This window comes from Ornithorhynchus anatinus, chromosome 8, assembly GCF_004115215.2.
Source record: "Ornithorhynchus anatinus isolate Pmale09 chromosome 8, mOrnAna1.pri.v4, whole genome shotgun sequence".
Classification (NCBI taxonomy): Eukaryota; Metazoa; Chordata; class Mammalia; order Monotremata; family Ornithorhynchidae; genus Ornithorhynchus; species Ornithorhynchus anatinus.
The window spans coordinates 20,567,108-20,586,087 of NC_041735.1; the positions used below are offsets into that span (position 1 = coordinate 20,567,108).

Below are 18,980 nucleotides of genomic sequence, written 5' to 3' on the forward strand. Positions count from 1 at the left end.
ACTTGGATAAACAGTCAAGTTTATAATTAGGCGTGAGTAAAAGTTCACCAAATAAAAATGTTTTTCAAAAAACATTTCTGAACATTTAGTTGGTATTCAGTTCTTTCTTTCATGATCATCTCTTTCTCAAGCTTAAACAGGTCAACCATAGGTATTTTATGGCTTGAACACTGAACTGTGCTTTTAAATATTATTTTTCGCCTTTTCACCAGTTGAAGCTTTTTCACTAGTTGAAGCTTTTAAGATAACTGCAATCGCTACAAAAGTCCAAATCTTTCATCTCTACTGTTCTTGAGAGGTAGAATAAAAGGTAGGAAAGTGATATATTATAGGATGACCATGGCAATATAGATGGCATTAGTTTATTATATGGAGAAATATATTTGTGTTAAAGCTGACCTATATTCCTCAGTGAATAACAGATTCTATTTTCTGTGTCTGTGAACAAAAGTCAAATTATTTTTGGATATGACAGTGTTGTAAGATCTAAATAACATGGAATCTTTTAAATTTCATTAGGACAAATAACATGCAAGGATGGTTCCTTAGGGCAAAAACTATCATCCAGGTTCCTGCTGTAGTATTTTGCGTATTCTTAGTGCATCAAATGAAATATATTCATGGCTGTCTGCAAATTTCATGGTTCTTGTGAGTTTTCAGACATGATTTATATGGTCCTTATCCATGAAGTATTAGCTGTTGTATGACAGTGCAAGAGTGAATAATAAATGTAAATTTTACAGTAATGTAGATCCTGTTTGTAACTTTAAAAAAATCCATTGTAAATTTCCTTTGACTTTAGCCATTGATCGAAGAGACTTTGTGGAATACCCACTATTTCTGCTATGGTGATCTTATATTAATGACATTAGAGGAAGAACATTTTTGTCAAGAATATTGTTACAGATTTTACATTGTCACCATCAATTAATATCTACCTGCCTGCTATTTGTGTGGCAGAAGAACATACATGGGTTAATAACAGATATTCCAGTGCTCAATAAGAAGGCATTATTTATTGCAAGTTTTGTGTAATTACATTTATTTTAGCATGGACATTTCTGACATTGGGTCTCTTTAACGGGTCTTGCTGTTCTTTTGTTCTGCTGAACTAAGGTGACTGTTGAATTCCTAATGGAGTTTTTGCAGTACACCTAGCTCTCCTAAAACACGGGCGTTATGTTCTTGCCGAATCTCACCTTGTAGTAGCTCCCGTGATGCTCCACTTATTCTTATGCCCCGATTCTTCCAACTCTGTGATATACTATATCCAAACAGGCTTGTGGTGGTGGATGAATATTCCCTAATTCCCTAACCTTGTTAAATGCATACATACATACATAATGGCAGAACTGAGAGTATCTTACCTAGTAGGCGTTGTTAATGAGACATTAAATTGTTGGATAAAGGAAATAGCTTCTGCTATTCCTTCTTGAAATTCCAAGGACATCTTGGACTGTCAGCTGTATCTTTAAAATGTTATTGCCACAAGTGGTAGCCCTTTCTGATTTCTCAAATCAAATGAGGGAATTGGGGAATCTATTTTTTTTCTGAGCTACTTGTGAGTGAATTGATTGAGTGCTTTACTGTATGCCCCTTCTGAAAGAACTGCAGAATTTGGTGAAATTTAATATGCTAGCAGTGTGCATTCTGTAACCTGTTCATTAACTTAATGCACCCACTTATAAAGAAAAGATTTTTTGGTAGTCAGAACTTACGGTACAGGAATAGATGAGAATGGCATTGTATCAAAGCAGAATTAGAATAGGGTCACTATAGTAGTATACCATCTGTCTAAAATCCTTCAGGCAGTGCTGGTTGTAAAAAATGAAAACATGGCATTTCAGCAAGTGATTAAATAATATGGCTACCTTAAGATATACTTATGGGCTACCACACTTGCTTACCTGGCTGTAAATGAAAACATTTACTTATGTGAGTTGTTCAGTTTAAAATTATAACTTGTTAATTATTAGTAATCTATCATCAGCGGTTTGGGATGGGGGATGACAAGTAACAACTACATCAGATATCTTCCATAAATGGAGTGTTTCTCGGCAAGAGAGTTATATTTTCTCAAATCTTGTGTACTTTGGAGTGCAGATAAAAGTTTTTGGCCTTAAAGAGAGCTGTGTTAAAGTCTGGTTAATTTTCCAGTTTCATTTGCTGCTCAAGAATTACGTGTTTGGAGATGTGTAATCACATAACCTATGAAAATAGAGTTGACACTAGCAAAGAAACAAGAAAGTAAAATAGGGAAAGCAGATTTTTATATATCTTTTTTTAAAAAGCAGAACAAAATACCCAGGCAGGCTTTTGATTATTCTGACTTTAGACTATGGAAAGCAAAAAAGTGGCAACTGCTGAGATTATAAAGGTAAATCTAAAAATTAGGTAAAATTTTAGAGCTTTACTACGAAAAAGTAACCTCCACCCCTAAATTCCAAAGGAAAAAAAAATGTACTGGAAAAAAACAAACTTCAGTCTACATCTTAAACCTGAATTTTTTTTCTTTTGGAAAATAAAACAAACAAAAAAACCCTTTCAATCGGTTTGGGGAGCCCCTAAAATTATTTTCTAGTGAAGAATGTTCTATTTTCTGTTGCTCAAACAGCATCTTTTCTATTTGTTTTTTAACTGGCATTTAAATATTCCCATTCAAGTAACTAATTTCATTTGCTAAAAAAAATTGAATCCAGAAGTAAGGACAAGCTTAGTATTATTTTGAAAGGAGTGCATATTCAACTCTGAGAAATATTGGGCAACAAGTTTAAGTGAACATATAGTTTTTTACACCATTTTTCCACATAGGTACATATATCTGAGCTTATTTTTCAAAATATGGGGGTGGGGCGGTGCAGTCAAGTTCAGTATTTGCAGAATATTTCCTCTTATATATACTGTAATTCCAAGAAAGTTTTTTAAATTACCTGCAAACACATTTAGGAATGTTTATTTTTATAAGCAATATGCTTTCATAAGAAAATCTGGGGAAGCAGCCTGACCTAGTGGAAAGAGTACAGGCCTGGAAGGCCGAAGTTCTGGGTTCTAATTCCAGATCTGCCACTTGTCTGCTGTGTGATCTTGGACATGTCACTTGGCTTCTCTGTGCCTCAGTTTCCTTATCTGCAAAATGGGGATTAAGTCCTCCTCCCTCCAATTTAGACTGTGAGCTCCATGTGGGACAAGGACTTTGTCCAACCTGATGATCTTGTATCAGCCCCAATGTTTAGTACAGTGTCTGGCACGTTGTAAAAGCTTAGCAAGTACTATTAAAATTTGCTTTACTTTTCCAGTTCTTTTCAAAATGTGCATATTTTGCTTAATTGGGAAAAATGATATATTCAGGGTCAAACTATAGAACTGAAAATATCAAAATTGTAATTTAAAGTTGTTGAAGCATTTGATGGAAGGAAATATCCAATTGCCTTTTTAGGAAGACAGTTGTTCCATATAGATTCTAGGCTTTAAACCAGTGCTTTGTTTTCAACAGTGAAATGTATTACTAGTTATTCTCAATTTGAAGCACAACTCAAAAATATCTATTTTTCAAGACAAGGCCTTTATAGAACAATGTATTTAAAATACTTAGTTCTTTGGCAAGTGTTAGCCCAAAATAATGTCATCTGTAGTTTTTTTAGTGTCTGGCCACCCCACTCGTTTATAAACTCCTTGTGGGTTGAGGTCATGTCATTCAACAGAGAGTACTCTGTTGTACTCTCCCAAGCGCTTAATTCAGTGCTCTGCACACAGTAAGTGCTCAATAAATATAGCTGATTGATCTAATACCAGCCACTCCACTAGTCCTGGGCTTTTGAATCTTCTGAGCATCTGGCCCTAACCCCTTACTGCTTGCTGTTTTCCAGGGATGCTAAGAAATTATTCTATCCCTGAACATTTTAAGGAATCACTTACTTTTTCTGTGCCTCAGTTTCCTCTGTGAATTAGAGATATTGCAGAGCTCTGGGTAAAGTCACTGTTCTCTTTGGAAAAGGGCATTTTGATAGTCCCTGATAGTCCCTCCATTTCTTTTATTTTTCACCTTTACATTTAACAAATTGTGGTATTTCTGAGATGGAATACTGCAGTAGTGAATTTTTAAATTCAGGATCATCTGTGCTATTAGTATTTAGCAATAAAAATCTAAAACTGAATTAGAACCTACTGGTTCTTTAGCCCTTCATATTCTTAGTGAATTCTAAAAACAGATACCTGACCTTGAACTGGGACAGACATTGAAAGTATTTAATTTGACATAACCTCCTGTTGCTGATGTCCATTACCCAAAAGATTCACTTGTTTAAAATGGTGATGAGCTCAAAGGGTATGAAAGAGGAATGAGCTTGAATTAATTCAGGAAGGTTTTGCTCCAGCAGTGTGATACAATAGTGTAGTAAGGAATGAAAGATTCAGTGAATCTAGGGGCAGTCACATTATAGGGTCTTAGCGAAGGTAAATAAATGCTTTCCTGGAATTGAAGATTTGGTGAAGTATCTCCCCATGATTACGATGATGATATTTTGTTAAGCACCTATAAGCACTGGGCTAGGAACATATTAATCAGGTAGGATGAAGTCAGCGTCTCATATGGGGCTCTCAATTTAAGTAGGGGAGAGAACAGACATTGAATCCCCATTTTATGGGTGAGGAAGCTGAGGTACAGAGAGAAATTAAGTGACTTGCCCTAGGTCATTCAGCAGCCAAGTGGCAAAAATGGGATTAGAACCTGGTTCCTCTGACTACCAGGCCCGTATTCTTTCCACTTGGTCACACAGCTCCTCGGTACAGATTTTAGTGGTGAAATATCTTGATGAAGTGCTAACGGTTCCCTAACCAGTTGTTACACATGAATGAGATTGATGCTGCAATAATCATATTAACACCCCTCTCCTCTAAAGGACAGAAATTCAGTGACTGGGCAAGTTCACCCTCTCTTTACACTTGTTGAAGGTTTGAAAGGGTAATAAATGGCACAGTATTTTGCTGCTTGTAAAGCCATTAATATGGTGTGTTTGAGTATCTTTTTTTAATAATAGGCTATACCTCTATTTTCTAAAGTCTTCAAGCAAAAGTAGATTAGGAATTTGGATTATGAAAAGCCAGTGAGGCACAGTAGTAATTTAGTTTAAAAATACCTGTCAGTTGCTTATCTTAACTTTTGGAGGAGGTTTAACTTTTTTCATCATAGTTGCTTATAAACTATCCTGTTCAGGGCTCCTGTAATGAGCTTTAAAGCTCAAAGATTTAAAGCTTTAAAGTTCACACTTTTTAATTTCTGATTTTTCTAAATGGTAATGCCAATTGAAAGAAATTCATCACCGGGGCATTTATAAAACATTTTCTACTCCGATTGACTGTGGTAAGTTAAATAGCCGTTGTCCCTTTGGTACATAACTACATGTTGGTGAAGCAGAATGAACCCTCCTTTAGTATTTTTTCACACCATGTGGAGTGTTTGATTATGAGCATAATGGCTAGGATGAATCATATTAAGAATGCACAGCCAGTTGGGGCAATAATTTTTGTTAGTGGTGACAGACTAATCCTGTAAAAGCTTTAATTTTACTGCAGTTTACTTTGACTTCCTTCCATCCGTACTACTACAAGGTTTATGCCATTTATGTATTGAATTTAGGAATAACCATTTTATTTTTACCCTTACAGCATTTATAGAAGAGGAAACACAAAGATTTCCAAATGAATAACCGAAAGGAAGATATGGAGATTGCCTCCCATTACCGTCATCTGCTTCGTGAGCTCAATGAGCAGAGACAGCATGGCATCCTCTGTGATGTGTGCATCATAGTGGAAGGGAAAATCTTTAAAGCTCATAAAAACGTTTTGCTTGGGAGCAGCCGCTACTTCAAAACACTGTACTGCCAGGTGCAGAAGACATCTGACCAGGCTACAGTAACTCATTTAGACATTGTCACCGCACAGGGCTTTAAAGCTATCATTGACTTCATGTACTCTGCTCACCTTGCGTTGACCAGCAGAAATGTCATTGAGGTGATGTCAGCGGCTAGTTATCTCCAGATGACGGATATTGTCCAGGCTTGTCATAATTTCATAAAAGCAGCTCTTGACATAAGCATCAAGTCGGATGCATCGGACGAACTTGCTGACTACGAAATCGGCGCTCCCTCCAGCAGTAGTACTGATGCTTTGATTTCCGCGGTGGTGGCTGGTAGGAGCATCTCTCCCTGGTTAGCTCGGCGAACAAGTCCAGCAAATTCCTCTGGAGACTCAGCCATTGCCAGTTGTCACGAAGGAGGAAGCAGCTATGGGAAAGAGGATCAGGAACCAAAAACAGAGAGTCACGATGATATTTCATCACAATCTCTGTGGGCTAGTGACATAGGCTATGGGTCCTTACGTATCAAAGAGGAGCAGACCTCACCGTCGCATTACGGAGGGAGCGAATTGCGTTCTGCAAAGGATAGTACAATTCAGAACACTTTCCCCGAACAAGGTGCGGGGGATGCTTGGCAACCCACAGGCCGCAGGAAGAATCGGAAAAATAAAGAGACCGTGCGTCATATTACACAGCAAGTAGAAGATGACAGCCGGGCAAGTTCTCCAGTGCCATCTTTCTTGTCTGCTTCCGGCTGGCCATATAACAGTCGTGATCCTAGTAAGTCTTGCATTTTTACATAAGCTGTATTGCAGCATTGAGCAGAAATGAACCCCATGGTCAGCAGTTTCTTCCTTTGCTCTAGACAAAATATCTATAACCAAATAGATGTTGGTTATAATAATTGGTTCTTAGTGGTGGGGATTGCCAGAAAATGTAAAGTTTCATGTCGATGCCGTGCCTCAGACCATCTTAGCCTGAAACTTTCAAAATGAGGGATAGATCCAGATAGATTCAGGTATCTGAACATGACTAGGATTGGCTTGGTATCGACCCAGACCCACAGGTTCGGGACATGTGAGCTGAGGTACAGCTCACAGGGTTTGACAGGGTAGGGGACTCCATCTTCTTCCTTTGTAACTCCCCATAGTACCTAATGAAGTATCCCATACCATTTATTGTTGTAGCGTACTTTCCCAAGCACTTAGCATAATACTCTGCACACAATAAGCTCTCAATAAATATGATTTAATGAATGAATCCTGTATACTGTGTCTGTTCAATATATGCTCCTGATTGGCTAAAAAAAAATTAAAATCACCTAACATAAGACTTTGGCTTTTAAGGTAGTTAATAGGAAACTGAATCGCAGTTAGACATTTTAGAGAACTCTGCCACAAAACTCAGAAGAATTTCTTTATCCAAAATATGAAAAAAAATCAGATTTATTTCACTAATAATTGCCCAGATGGTGTAGGTACAGATAAGGAAATGGTTAATCTCTTAAATAGAGGATTTAACTTTTTTCAACCTCAACCGCCTCCTGACGAAACCCAGTAAAATGGCACAACTCTTTGGTCATATCTGCTTTAGTTCAAGCATGCCTTTAAAAAAACTTTCTAATGGAAAAGTACTCTTTGGATCCAACTCTGCCTGGAGAAGTTTAACTTTAAGCACCAAGTCACTGTTAGCAGGAACTGCTGTTTGCAGGAAGGTGCTAGTGTTTCCTCCAACACTGTAGTTATTGTGTTTCCTAAATTGATGGATAGTATATTGGGCTTTACTAATCCCTCTTCTTGTCCTCCCATCTTGCTGCCAGCCTGAAAGGCTCCAGAACAAACCCCCGAGTCCGGGCTGACTGGTGATGGAGTGAATGGAGCGGTGCAATTATATGGGCTTTTAGGCAGCAACTGTCCATCAGGCAGGTTCTTGGGCCAATTAGTTAATGCAAGATTGTACTCTTACAGGGGAAATAAAGAAGTCAGGACCTCAGTTTAAGGCTTTTCTTCCTTTCTTGCTGAATTGTGCCACAATGAATAAGTAGCAAATTCCCCTATCATTAGCAGGCTAATTAGACCATTTTCATAGGCCTGTTAGGAAACATAGTTTCTGGAAAAAAAAAATTCAGAGTGACTTTAAACTTTTCCCATACAAACCTGGCCAATTAGAAAACATTCCACTTGGAAATTACAAAAGGGAAAGCAAAATAGTGTTTCTTAAAGGGGTTGTAGTAATCTACTGATTTTTTCAAGTGTGTTTGTGTGTTTGTGTGGGCTCAAATTCTAAAACAGTTGTTGCTCTATATTTGCATTAAATTATTCAGTTTTTGACAAAGATGCTTGAACCAGAAGGGTTTTATGTAAATAAATTTATAAAGCATTAAATAATACATTTTATAAAGAAGTAGGTTTTCATGTTTTTATCTTTAGACATAGAAGGGTTTTTTTAGAATCAAATGACTTAAGCAATTGTGTACACAATGTGATCTTAAAACCCTTTGGTTACCAAGGAAACCTTAAAATGCTTCTGCTTGGCTTATTTTCAGTTGCTAAGAGAATGGTCTAAAGTTGGTATATGGACTTGGTCATGAGTGCTTTTAGGTAGTTTGTCATTCATTTTGCATTAGGTGTATATTTTTAATATTAAAATATTTTAAATTTTATACATCCCCGATTTCTTTGAAAGCATGGAACATTACAAATAAATCTTACAATAAAGAATTAATTTTCATCTTGCCATTTTTCATGTGTAGCTTGCTAAGAGAGAGGGGAGAAAGCTGTCTCCAAAGGAATGCATTCTTCGAGCATGTTGAAAACACAGCTCAACTCAAATAGTTCTGATTCAGTAGTCTTTTCTAAGGAAGGAAACTCCCACTCATATCATTTTGTTCTTCATAGCCTGCAGTTCACAGTGATTCCATTACCTATTAGTTTAAACTTCTAAGAGTAGACTGCTCTATTAGTATTAATAGTTTTGATGACAAAGTTAACACATTTATAAAACTTTCCTAAAGACAGTAGTCATTGAAACTTTGCAATGAAATTTCAGCTATTACATTAACTAGTTATTACTTTAACTTGAAGAAATAACTGAATTGTATACTTGTGTAGAAAGATCTGTATTCTTATATGTTAAGAAATACCAGTTGAATAGGTTTGTGTATCCGTTATCCTTGGGAAGGCTAAATGTTTCTGTAAATTAAGGTGCACATTCAAGGATGTTCGTATTCTTTATTGAAATCCCTGATGGAGGTTGTCTCTAGAATGAAAGGTTCATCTTTATTAAATCTCTCCCCCATCTAATCGACTCAATGGAGGCCCAGCACTGACACTGGCCCTCCCAGAAACCTTCTAGACAGTCTCGAGCCTGAGTTATTGGTGTGCCCCTTTCATCCCACTGACAGCAGCTCTTCAGGATGGGCCCCCCAGCTCACGTTTTTCAATTCTCCCAAGCTGTCCTACTTGTTGTGCCTCATTCTCGTCCCTCCCACCACTGAACTCTTGCTCATGCCCACTTGGAACTCCCTCCTCCTCCACTTGCGATAGAGCACAGCTCTCCCTGTCTTCAAAGCCCTTCTGAAACCCCATTTTCTTTAGAAGGCCACCTCAGATTAATCTCTTACGTTCCCATTTTATATCCCCTAACTTCTATTTCCACTGTTAAGCACCACCTAAGCAATTATGTACTCACATCACCCTCTCCCCCCAAGCACTTATGTACATATCTTGTGTATGTTATTACTTCCACCTATATGTAATTTAGTGTCTGTCTTGAGGGCAAGAATCATGACTACTAAGTATATATAAAAAAAAAAAATCAGACCACCACTTTCCCCATCTTCAAAGCCCTTCTAAAATAATATCCTCTAAGAGGCCTTCCCTGAGTATCCTTCATGTCCCAATCCTACTTTCCGTCCTTTTCTGCATCACCTTTGTACTTGGGTCTCATAAGGATTTTGATGCTCACCCTGCCCCCGACCCCACAGCATTTATGTACACATCCTTATAGTAATTATTATTATGGTACTTGTAAAGCGCTTACTATGTGCCAAGCATTGTTCTAAACGCTGGAGTCCCTGTCCCACATGGGGCTCACAGTCTTAATCCCCATTTTGCAGATGAGGTAACTGAGGCCCAGAGAAGCTAAGTGACTTGTCCAAGGTCACACAGACATATTTCAGAACTGGGATTAGAACCTAGGTCCTTCCAACTCCCAGGCCCATGCTCTATCCTCTAAGATCTGCCATTTCCCCATCTGTAATTATTTTAGTCTGTCTCCCAATCTAGACCGCAAGTCATCTGAGGTCAGGAATCATGTCTACTAAGTCTGTTTTCTTGTAATCTCTCAAATTCTTAGTACAGTACTCTGCCCAATAAATGCTCAATAAATACCATTGAGTGATTCCAAGCACTTAGTACATTATTCTGAACACAGACATCCCTTAATGACTCTTGCTTGCTTTATTGGAACTATCTAGAATCACCAAGGCAGAGGGCAGGGAGCTAGCAGTTGCAGCTCCCCTGTGAGTATTGCTACTGTACAGTATTGCTGGTTTAAGGAAGGTAGAGGAGAGATTTAATATAGTCCCACCATAAAATCTCCCCACAGCCTTCTTCTGTCCGTCCGTCCCACCCCCCCCAACCTTGCTTCTCTGCACCTTCCCGTCTTATTTCACTCCTTCTCCCCAACCCAGAGACATTAAGGCCTGTTTAGCTGAATTGGAGCATCCAAGTGCCTTCATCCAGCCCAGCTTCAGCTCCCATCCGTTTTCTTAAAATAGAGTGCAGTATGTTTAACAGTAAAATAAATGATCCGTCAGTGGTCTGAAAGAGTTCGTGCTTCTTCCAAAGTATCCTTAGACAATGGAGAATTGGCCTCATTTTTTGTAGTTACCACACTGACTAATGAAAATGCTTTTTGCTGACTCTTTATAGTGAACCCAATTCTCTCAATGTCTAATCTTCCTTCCTGATAGTGTAGTAAACATTTTGGAGGGAACTAAGCATCAACTTTTATTATTAAAGGCTGTTTAGTGCAGAGGTTTTCAGGTAGGGGTTCAAATTACCCCAAGATCTACCTCAAAGTATCAAAGGAACAGTAATAGCAATCTTGGCTGTTACCAAGTTGCTTCTCGGGGGACTCCCTCATAAAACAAGAGCTCCGGGAAAACTAACAAGAAGTAGTTGCTGGAGCAAGTGAGAAATGGAAATTATTTCTTCTGCTACCCTTCGAGAGTTTATGCTGCCAGGAGCAAAGGAAAAAGTGGCCTCAGAACCCTGGAAGAGATAACTAAACTCTGCTGTATTTAGTACATTCCTGTTCTCATTGTGCAAAAACTATTGTATTTTGCTAAGTAGTTCTGTACAGTAGGGATCTAAAGTTAATGCTCCTCTCAAAGTCCCTAATTTACTACTGAGGAGGAAACTTGGTCACTGGAAGAATTGGCCTCAAGATCCCTTTTGGAGTTAGTCACGTTGTGAACTCCAGTACTTCCATGCTGTCGTTTAGTCTTTTCCCTTTCATATATGGTATGTCTCTTACTTTTTTCTATAAATATTTTACTAAGTAGAATTTTTTTTCCCCTCTAGCACCTGACTTTTTTATTTTTTTAAAACATTATGCAATTTGGCAGGTGATGCATTATGTGAAGTAATTGACTTGGATATCAGGGGTAGATTAAGATCATAATGGGATCCTGGGATAATAAAGTATAATGGGTTCCCCCAGGCTCCCCTCCCAGCACATATATGCACGTGTTTTCAAGCACACATCTCTCCCTTTGTTTTTGTGTCACTACTCTGTGAGCACTTCCCTCCCCAGTACTGCTGGAGCTATTTTTAACCCCAGAACAGCTACTATGGCAGAGGTAAAGTGAGCAGAGGTACTGTGGGGATGTCCATAGTGGTGCCCCACATTTGCTGATAAGTGCTGAGTTGCTCCTCAGTTGCTCTCTAAGTTTGGCCCAGGTAGGTACCTGTCAAAATACAACATTGGGTTTCAGAAAAGCTCTTACATACATAAATAATGAACAGACAAGTTAAAGTCACATTTTTTGTCCCTCTTCAAATTCATCTTGGGCCCCCAGATTTTTCACCTGAGCAGAGGAATATTGACAGTAATAATGATGGTATTTTTTAAGCACTTACTACATGCCAGGCACTGAACTAAACCCTCGGGTGGATACAGGTAAATCAAGTTGGACACTGTCCCTGTCCCATGAGAGGCTCACAGCCTCAATCCCCACTTTACAGATGAGATAACTGAGGCACAGAGAGGCACAGTGACTTGCCCAAGGTCACACATCAGACAAGTGGTGGAGCCTGGATTAGACCCTTTGAACTTCTGACTCTTAGGCCCACTCTCTATCCATTAACTTATGCTTCCCATAACTCAGCTGAAAAACTCAACAATACTTGGGGGCCCAAAATTCAAATCCCTTACAGCCTGCGTACTTTTTGTGCCAAGTTGTCAGGGCTCCTTACTGGCTTTTTGCTGTTTAACTGAGACTCTGCAGAACAGCAGGTGGTTATAGCAGCATGCCTGGTGGAAAGAGCATGGATCTAGAAATCAGGAGGCCTAGGTTCTAATCCTGGTTCTGCCACTTATCTGCTAGGTGATTTAGGGCAAAACACTTCACTGTGCTTGTCCTCATCTGTAAAAAAAAAATCAAATAGTTAAAATACCTGTTCTCTGCCTTCCTTGCTTTGAGCCCTTTTGTAGGGCAGGAACTGTGTTCCATCGGCTCATTGTATCTGTCCCAGTGCTTAACATAATGCATGGCTCATAGTAAGTGCTAAACAGATACCACCAATATTATTATGACTCTTGAAGGAGTGGGGTGGCAGTTCTAAATCTGCTATGGAAATCAACTGAGAAGCCTTGAAAATCTAGAAATAGATGAAGGGGACATTTAAAACTCTGGGAAATGTCCAGTGGCCACTGCTGGCTGGCCACTAAGCAGCTTGGCTTCATGGATAGCGCACAGGCCTGGGAGTCAGAAGGATCTGAGTTCTAATCCCGGGTCCGCCACATGTCTGCTGTGTGACTTTGGGCAAGTCACTTCATTTCTCTGTGCCTCAGTTACCTCATCTGTAAAACGGGGACAAAGGTTTGAGCCTTATGTGGGACAGGGACTCTCTCTATCCTGATTAACGTGTATCTACCCCAGTGCTTAGAACAGTGTTTGGCAAATAGTAAATGCTTAACAAGTACCATTATTCTTAGACAGATGAAATGCTGGGAATTAGGGATAGGAAACACCCTGCTGCCCGGAGTACTGGTATTAATCCCTTTATAGAGGCAGGAGCTGTTGTCTGTGGCCCTGGAAATGAAGACGCTCCAGCATTAGTAGGTGTGTGTGTTAAATTCAGCTTCTACTTTTTAACAGTACTGTTTAGTTTTAAAAATGATCCCACCTCATATAGAGTCTTTGGAATTGAATTGCTTTAGTAGGCTAATGTGCTGTGGTATTACAAGCATTTTTTTTTTAAAGTTCGTTCAGCAAAACCTGAGGCTTGCTTCGGGCATATATCTTTCTTTCAGAAAGAATTCTTGCTTTCCACTTGTACCAGAATGTAGAATTATAGCAAAATTTGGTAGTTTAGAGTAGGGAAAAGAGGAAGAGAATGGGTGGGGAAGAAAGTTTTTAATGGGTAAATGAAAATCTCTCCATTTTTCCATGAGTATAAAAGAGGAAAGAAGATAAGCCGGTTTTCTTTTAAGCAGAGGCAAAAAAAAAGAGCAATCAGAATTTATCAGAATAAAATGAAATTCTTTTCCAAAGTCAGTTTTAGTAGCAGTCTCACAATGTGAAGTTTTAATTATGCCAACCTAAAACCCCCTCTAATAATAGTACAAATAGGAGATGTTAGCCATTTTAACATTATATTTTGAATACCTGCAAGGTGTTTGGAGCCAGTTTAGGCTTTATTTGATATTACCAGCCCCAAAAACTGCCATGCTGCTGAGCTTACTCAACCTGGGTCCCTAGCTGTTATTTACAGAAGTACCCAAATTGAAAGTCTTGGCTCTAAATTGAGCTCCAAGAAATACACTCATTTGGATGCTTTCTCTACTGTAAACCCTCAGTAAATACCATTGGTTGATCAATTGGGGAGCTCATCTTTTATTGGGTCTGTAACTACCACCTCTATGCAGATGACTTCTTTTTTTCCCACTCGCCCCAGCCTAAAGCCACCTCCTGCAATTTTGCATTTTCTTTTGCCTCCAGAATATCTCCACATTAATATTCAATTGGCACAATCTAAAACTGAATATATTTTCCCTTTTGTAGCCTTTCCTTCATCTACCTACCCCATCACAGTTTATATCACCAATATCTTCCTTATTTCTGAAGCCCAAAACCTGGATTTCTTCATCTTTCAACCCTCCGTAATCTGCCTGTCAGTAAATCCTGCCATTTTTTCCTCCACTGCATTTCCAGGATCTGCCCTTTCCTCTCCATCCAAACACTTGTCATATCCTTGCCATCATCCTGTCAACTGGTCTCTCTGCCTCCAGTCTCTCCTCACTCTAGTCCATACTTACTCTGCTGCCCAGATTATTTTTCTAAAACAATATACTACACATCTTCCTACTCTTCAAAGACCTCCAATGATTGTCCAAGAAGAAGCTCCTGACCACTGCCTTCCAATTAGCTGTCTTCAGTGTCAACTCTAACCTGTTGCCCACACCTTTCCCCCAACATGAAACTCTCTACCCCCATCAAATTCACCAGATCACAGTTTTCCTCTTCTTCAAAGTTCTCTTGAAACCGTATTTCCAGGAAGCCTTTTCCAATTAATTTCTCTCACCTCACTGGCTATATTCCCCCCAGCAAGCATTTTAGCACTAGTGCACTAGCCCGTGAACTCACAACCACCTCTAGCACTTCCGTATATATTAATTTACTCTACTATTTAAGCACCAACTCATATTTATGGTAGTAGGATATGTTTGCACTTGTCTTTCCTCCTCATACTGTAAATTATTTCAATGTTTCCACAAACACACATATACACACACCATAATGAGCTCCTTCAGGGCAGGGATTGTATGTACTAACCATATTGTCTTCTCCCAAGTATTTATATTTGTGAATGGTTTGTGTGACAGTCCTTGATGTTAGATCATAATGTTAAATGGGCATAGATAATATTTTTCTAACAAATCCTCGAGACTTTTAAACATGTGCAGTAATCAAGTCCACTAGGACTCATAGTTTCATTGTGAATCTTAAGTAGATCACTTTGGCCAGCTTAGGTCCCTCTTCCAACAACTCATGTTGGTGTGGATACTGTGCAACAGCTGCAAATCTACAAATCCCAGCAATGCCCATTAGCAATCAGAAATGTACAACACAGTGTGCCCACAATGCCAATTACTCTTCCATTTTTTCCTTGTTAAGAAAGTTTGGTATTTGGCTGAATATAGGTTCCACAGGTTTTGGGGCCTTAATTGCCCCCTTTTTTTTTTTTACCCAGGTACCAGATCCTACCAAGCAGGCCATGTTATTCCAGCCCCTTGCAAGTAGACTGAAACATTTTGAAGGCCCTTGGATTAATTGGCCTAGTGCGATGTTTTTCAGAGTTAACAACGGTCCAGAATTGACCTTATGTTGTAACGCTGGACTAGAGTGGGTTTCCCAGTCAGCCTTGGGATGGCTCCAGAAGACCTTGGAGCTACTCCAGAGTTTAGTGATGAAAGAGAAGGGCGGGGTCCCTCGGTCCAACTCGGACCAGCATCTAACCAGCCTGCCCAAACTACCTTGGAATTTGACAGTTATGCTGTGAGGCTCAGGCACCTCTCAGGGAATACCAAATTCTTGAGGTTCACTGGCTGAGTTCGGGGCACACCTGTCTGGAAGTAACCAGATAGACTTCTAGTCTGTAATTGATGAAAAAATATATATGGAATGAAATCAGGAAACAACCTATTACATTTCCAAGAAAAATTTAAAATTACATAGTAAAGACCTCTTAGAGGCCTTCCCCGATTTTGCCCTCTTCCCTGACTCCCTCTCCCTTATGCGTCATACATAGTAAAGGCCTCTTAGAGGCCTTCCCCGATTTTGCCCTCTTCCCTGACTCCCTCTCCCTTATGCGTCATCTAGGCATGTGGAACTGCTCCCTTTAAGCACTTGTCACCCCAGCCTCACAACACTTACGTATTTATAATTTATTTGTGTTAATGTTTGTCTCCCTCTCTAGACTGTAAGCTCATTGTGCTACCAAATCTGTTGTATTGTACTCTCCCAAGTGCTTTGTACCGTGCTCTGCACACAGTAAGTGCTCGATAAATACCATTGATTAATTGTAAATATAGTAATTTTGTAGAGACCCATAACCAGAGTGGATGGGAAAAAGGAAATGGACTCTTTATTCTGCTGTAGAAAACAGTTATACTGTTGGACTATATGACTGTGTCTTTCAGCTCTTTGGCCACTGATAGTATGACATCAAATTTTGCACCCTCTGATTTACTAATCCGTAATTACAGACTAGAACTTTTTAAATCTTTGGCAGTAAGTTTCTGTTTCCTGTTCACTTTTGCTAGAACCATAATTGTTATGTCCTTGGAGTTAGCAAGCTCAAAGTCATTTTATTGTCAAACTTACATTTTATCTTTGCTGAAATTAAATGCTCTTTTGCAAAACATCAATATGCAGGACATGATTCCTATAAAAATCAATGCCTAAATATGTTGGGAAGTATCTAAAAAGTCTTTTTTTTTTCCATTCTTCCAGGCTTGAGAGAAGCAGTTGAGCTAGTTTCCTCTAATGTTTTACTAAAGTATCATGTGCCTAAGAAAGAAAGACATGCTTTTCCAAAACTACGAGAGGGCTTCCCAGTTTCCAGAGTTTGTCTGATGATGGAACTCCTGAAAATTAGCCAAATTTCCCTTTTTAACATGTATATATGTTCAAAGATTGGTTGCTGTGCACACATATATAATACATAAGTATAAAGAAAGAGAGAGAGAGAGAGAGCTAGAGAGGGAATATCAGTTTTGAAACCATGATGGAGGTAGTGTTTTTTCTTTTCTGGTTTTTCAATATTATATTTTAAGGAAAAGACAGTCATTGAAAACTGTTTGTCCAAAATGACTAATAAGCTTAATTTTGTTCCTAAAAAACTGTTAAAAAGAGGATTGAACTCTGAAGAGCTCTCTAATAGTTGTGTAATTCACTAATTAATTCCAGGAATGGTGGTAATAATGTCAAACTTATCCTAGAAGGTCCACATCCTTTTCTGCTAAGCTGTAGGCTCCTTGAGGGCAGGGATTGTGTCTCCCAACTCTACTGTACTGTCCCAAGTGCTTAGAACAGTGCTCGATACACAGTAAGTGCTCAATAAATACCACTGATTGATTTCATAAAATTAATTCATTTTCTGAGAGCTATCCTCAGTGACCCAGTTGGGGATGCTCTTTATTCAGCAGGATTATGATCAATTTAATTTACTCGTTACAGCCTTCAGTTGTCAATTTGGGTGTTTAGGTTTCTTATAGTTTCCATAATTTATACTGCCTTGGCCCTTTTTGCATCTGATACAGTTCTGATTTAGGGTTGCTAAATTTCTGGGAGATCATTTTGGGATGTGGCACTAAAGTACTCTTTATTTTTAGGGTCCAAAAGCCTAACCATTTTTCTGTCTTTACCATGGAAGAATTTTTTTGAAAGTATTTTACTGGAATAAATGCAGCCTTAAATCACTTGAAGGTCACCCCACCCACAAAGCCACAGTAGTTATGTACATATCCATAATTTATTTTACTGTCTCCCCCTCTAGATTGTAAACTCCTTGTGGACAGGGAATAATGTGTCTACCAACTCTGTATTGTACTGTCCCAAGCACTTTAGCATTCTGTATATAGTAAACCCATGATAAATGCCATTGGTTGAATGAGGTAAGAACAGTTCACAAATATTCTTATGAAATGAAGCTAATAAATGGAAGTGGAGGAAATTTAGACTGTATTATCATGATTGTGTATTTGGATTGACCAAGTGCACTGATATATTTATGCTTTGGAGTGTATGTTATATAATGCGCATTATGTGCATACTCAAAAGCAGCATGTCACCTTAAATTTAAATAATTATTTTGGGGGTTGGCCAATGTAGTTCCTTAGTCAACAGTTTATGTAAAGAAGTTGGATAACGTTTTAAACTGAGCTTGAACAAAGACGGGGACACAATCCATAACCTAGATATCTGGGAAGCTTAAATCAGCTTTATAGCCCAAAAGGCGATTCATTTTTTTAAACTGTAAGTGGAGAAATTTCAGAGCATTTATGTGGAGAAAGAATTAAGTTTTGTCCCAACTTGAGCTTCAAGCAGTAAACCACCTTAGAAAACCTAGAGTAATCAAAAACAGATGGAAAATTCAACAATTAAGCCTTGGTTTAAATGCAGGTTATTATAACGTTTTTTACACTATTAAACAGTTTACCCCTGAAACGCTTTTCCTGTATCATTTTGTAGGAGTTGTGTGTGATATGAGGTCTGGTGGTAGTTGACATAAATACTGTTTTTATCTGAGAATGAGGATTGGTCTGTACAGGCCTGTAGGGGTTACAGATTTCTGTGTGCTAATACCACCCCCAGAATTCTTTCCTTGGAGTCTAAATCAGCTTAGCCCGTGTTCTACATTCCACTGGCTTAGGAAGCTGCCCAGATTTTTTTTTTTTTTTGGTTCTTTTCTGTACACATTTCCCTTAAATGTATATTATACACATGTCTTTTACATAGGAGGGGAAATGCTGGTCTTAAGAATCTGGAGTTGAATAATACTAACCTACAATCAAACCTGTTTCATCTAGGAATTGTACATGGATGAACTGAAATATTTTACCAAGCTACCTGAGGTTGCATTTTTCATTAAATTCATGAGATGCGATCTTTACAGTAAGACTACATAATTATTTTAAGTTTCCATTATTAAAAGGTTGAGACATTTTCAAGTCTTTGGAAAATCAAATGATTGCTTTAAACCCAGTTTTTTTTCCCTTTTCCCCTGGCTACACCCTGGTTGTAAAATGGTTCCACCCTAAACCAGCTTTAGCTCAAAGCTCTGTGTCTGTTTCCCTTCCCCACCCTGCATTCCATTTTCCCCAGGCTCCAAAG

At 38.7% G+C, this 18,980-nt stretch overlaps 1 protein-coding gene across 3 annotated transcripts in view; it reads left to right on the plus strand.

The window, feature by feature from the left end:
- Positions 1-18,980, plus strand: part of ZBTB46 (zinc finger and BTB domain containing 46) — a 100,707-nt gene that overhangs the window by 28,080 nt on the left and 53,647 nt on the right. For all 3 annotated transcript variants that reach the window (XM_029070437.2, XM_029070433.2, XM_029070434.2), the window contains exon 3: positions 5,665-6,634. In XM_029070437.2, the coding sequence (XP_028926270.1) occupies positions 5,698-6,634 (937 nt within the window). In that variant the 5' untranslated portion in view covers positions 5,665-5,697. The remainder of the gene's footprint in view (positions 1-5,664; positions 6,635-18,980) is intronic.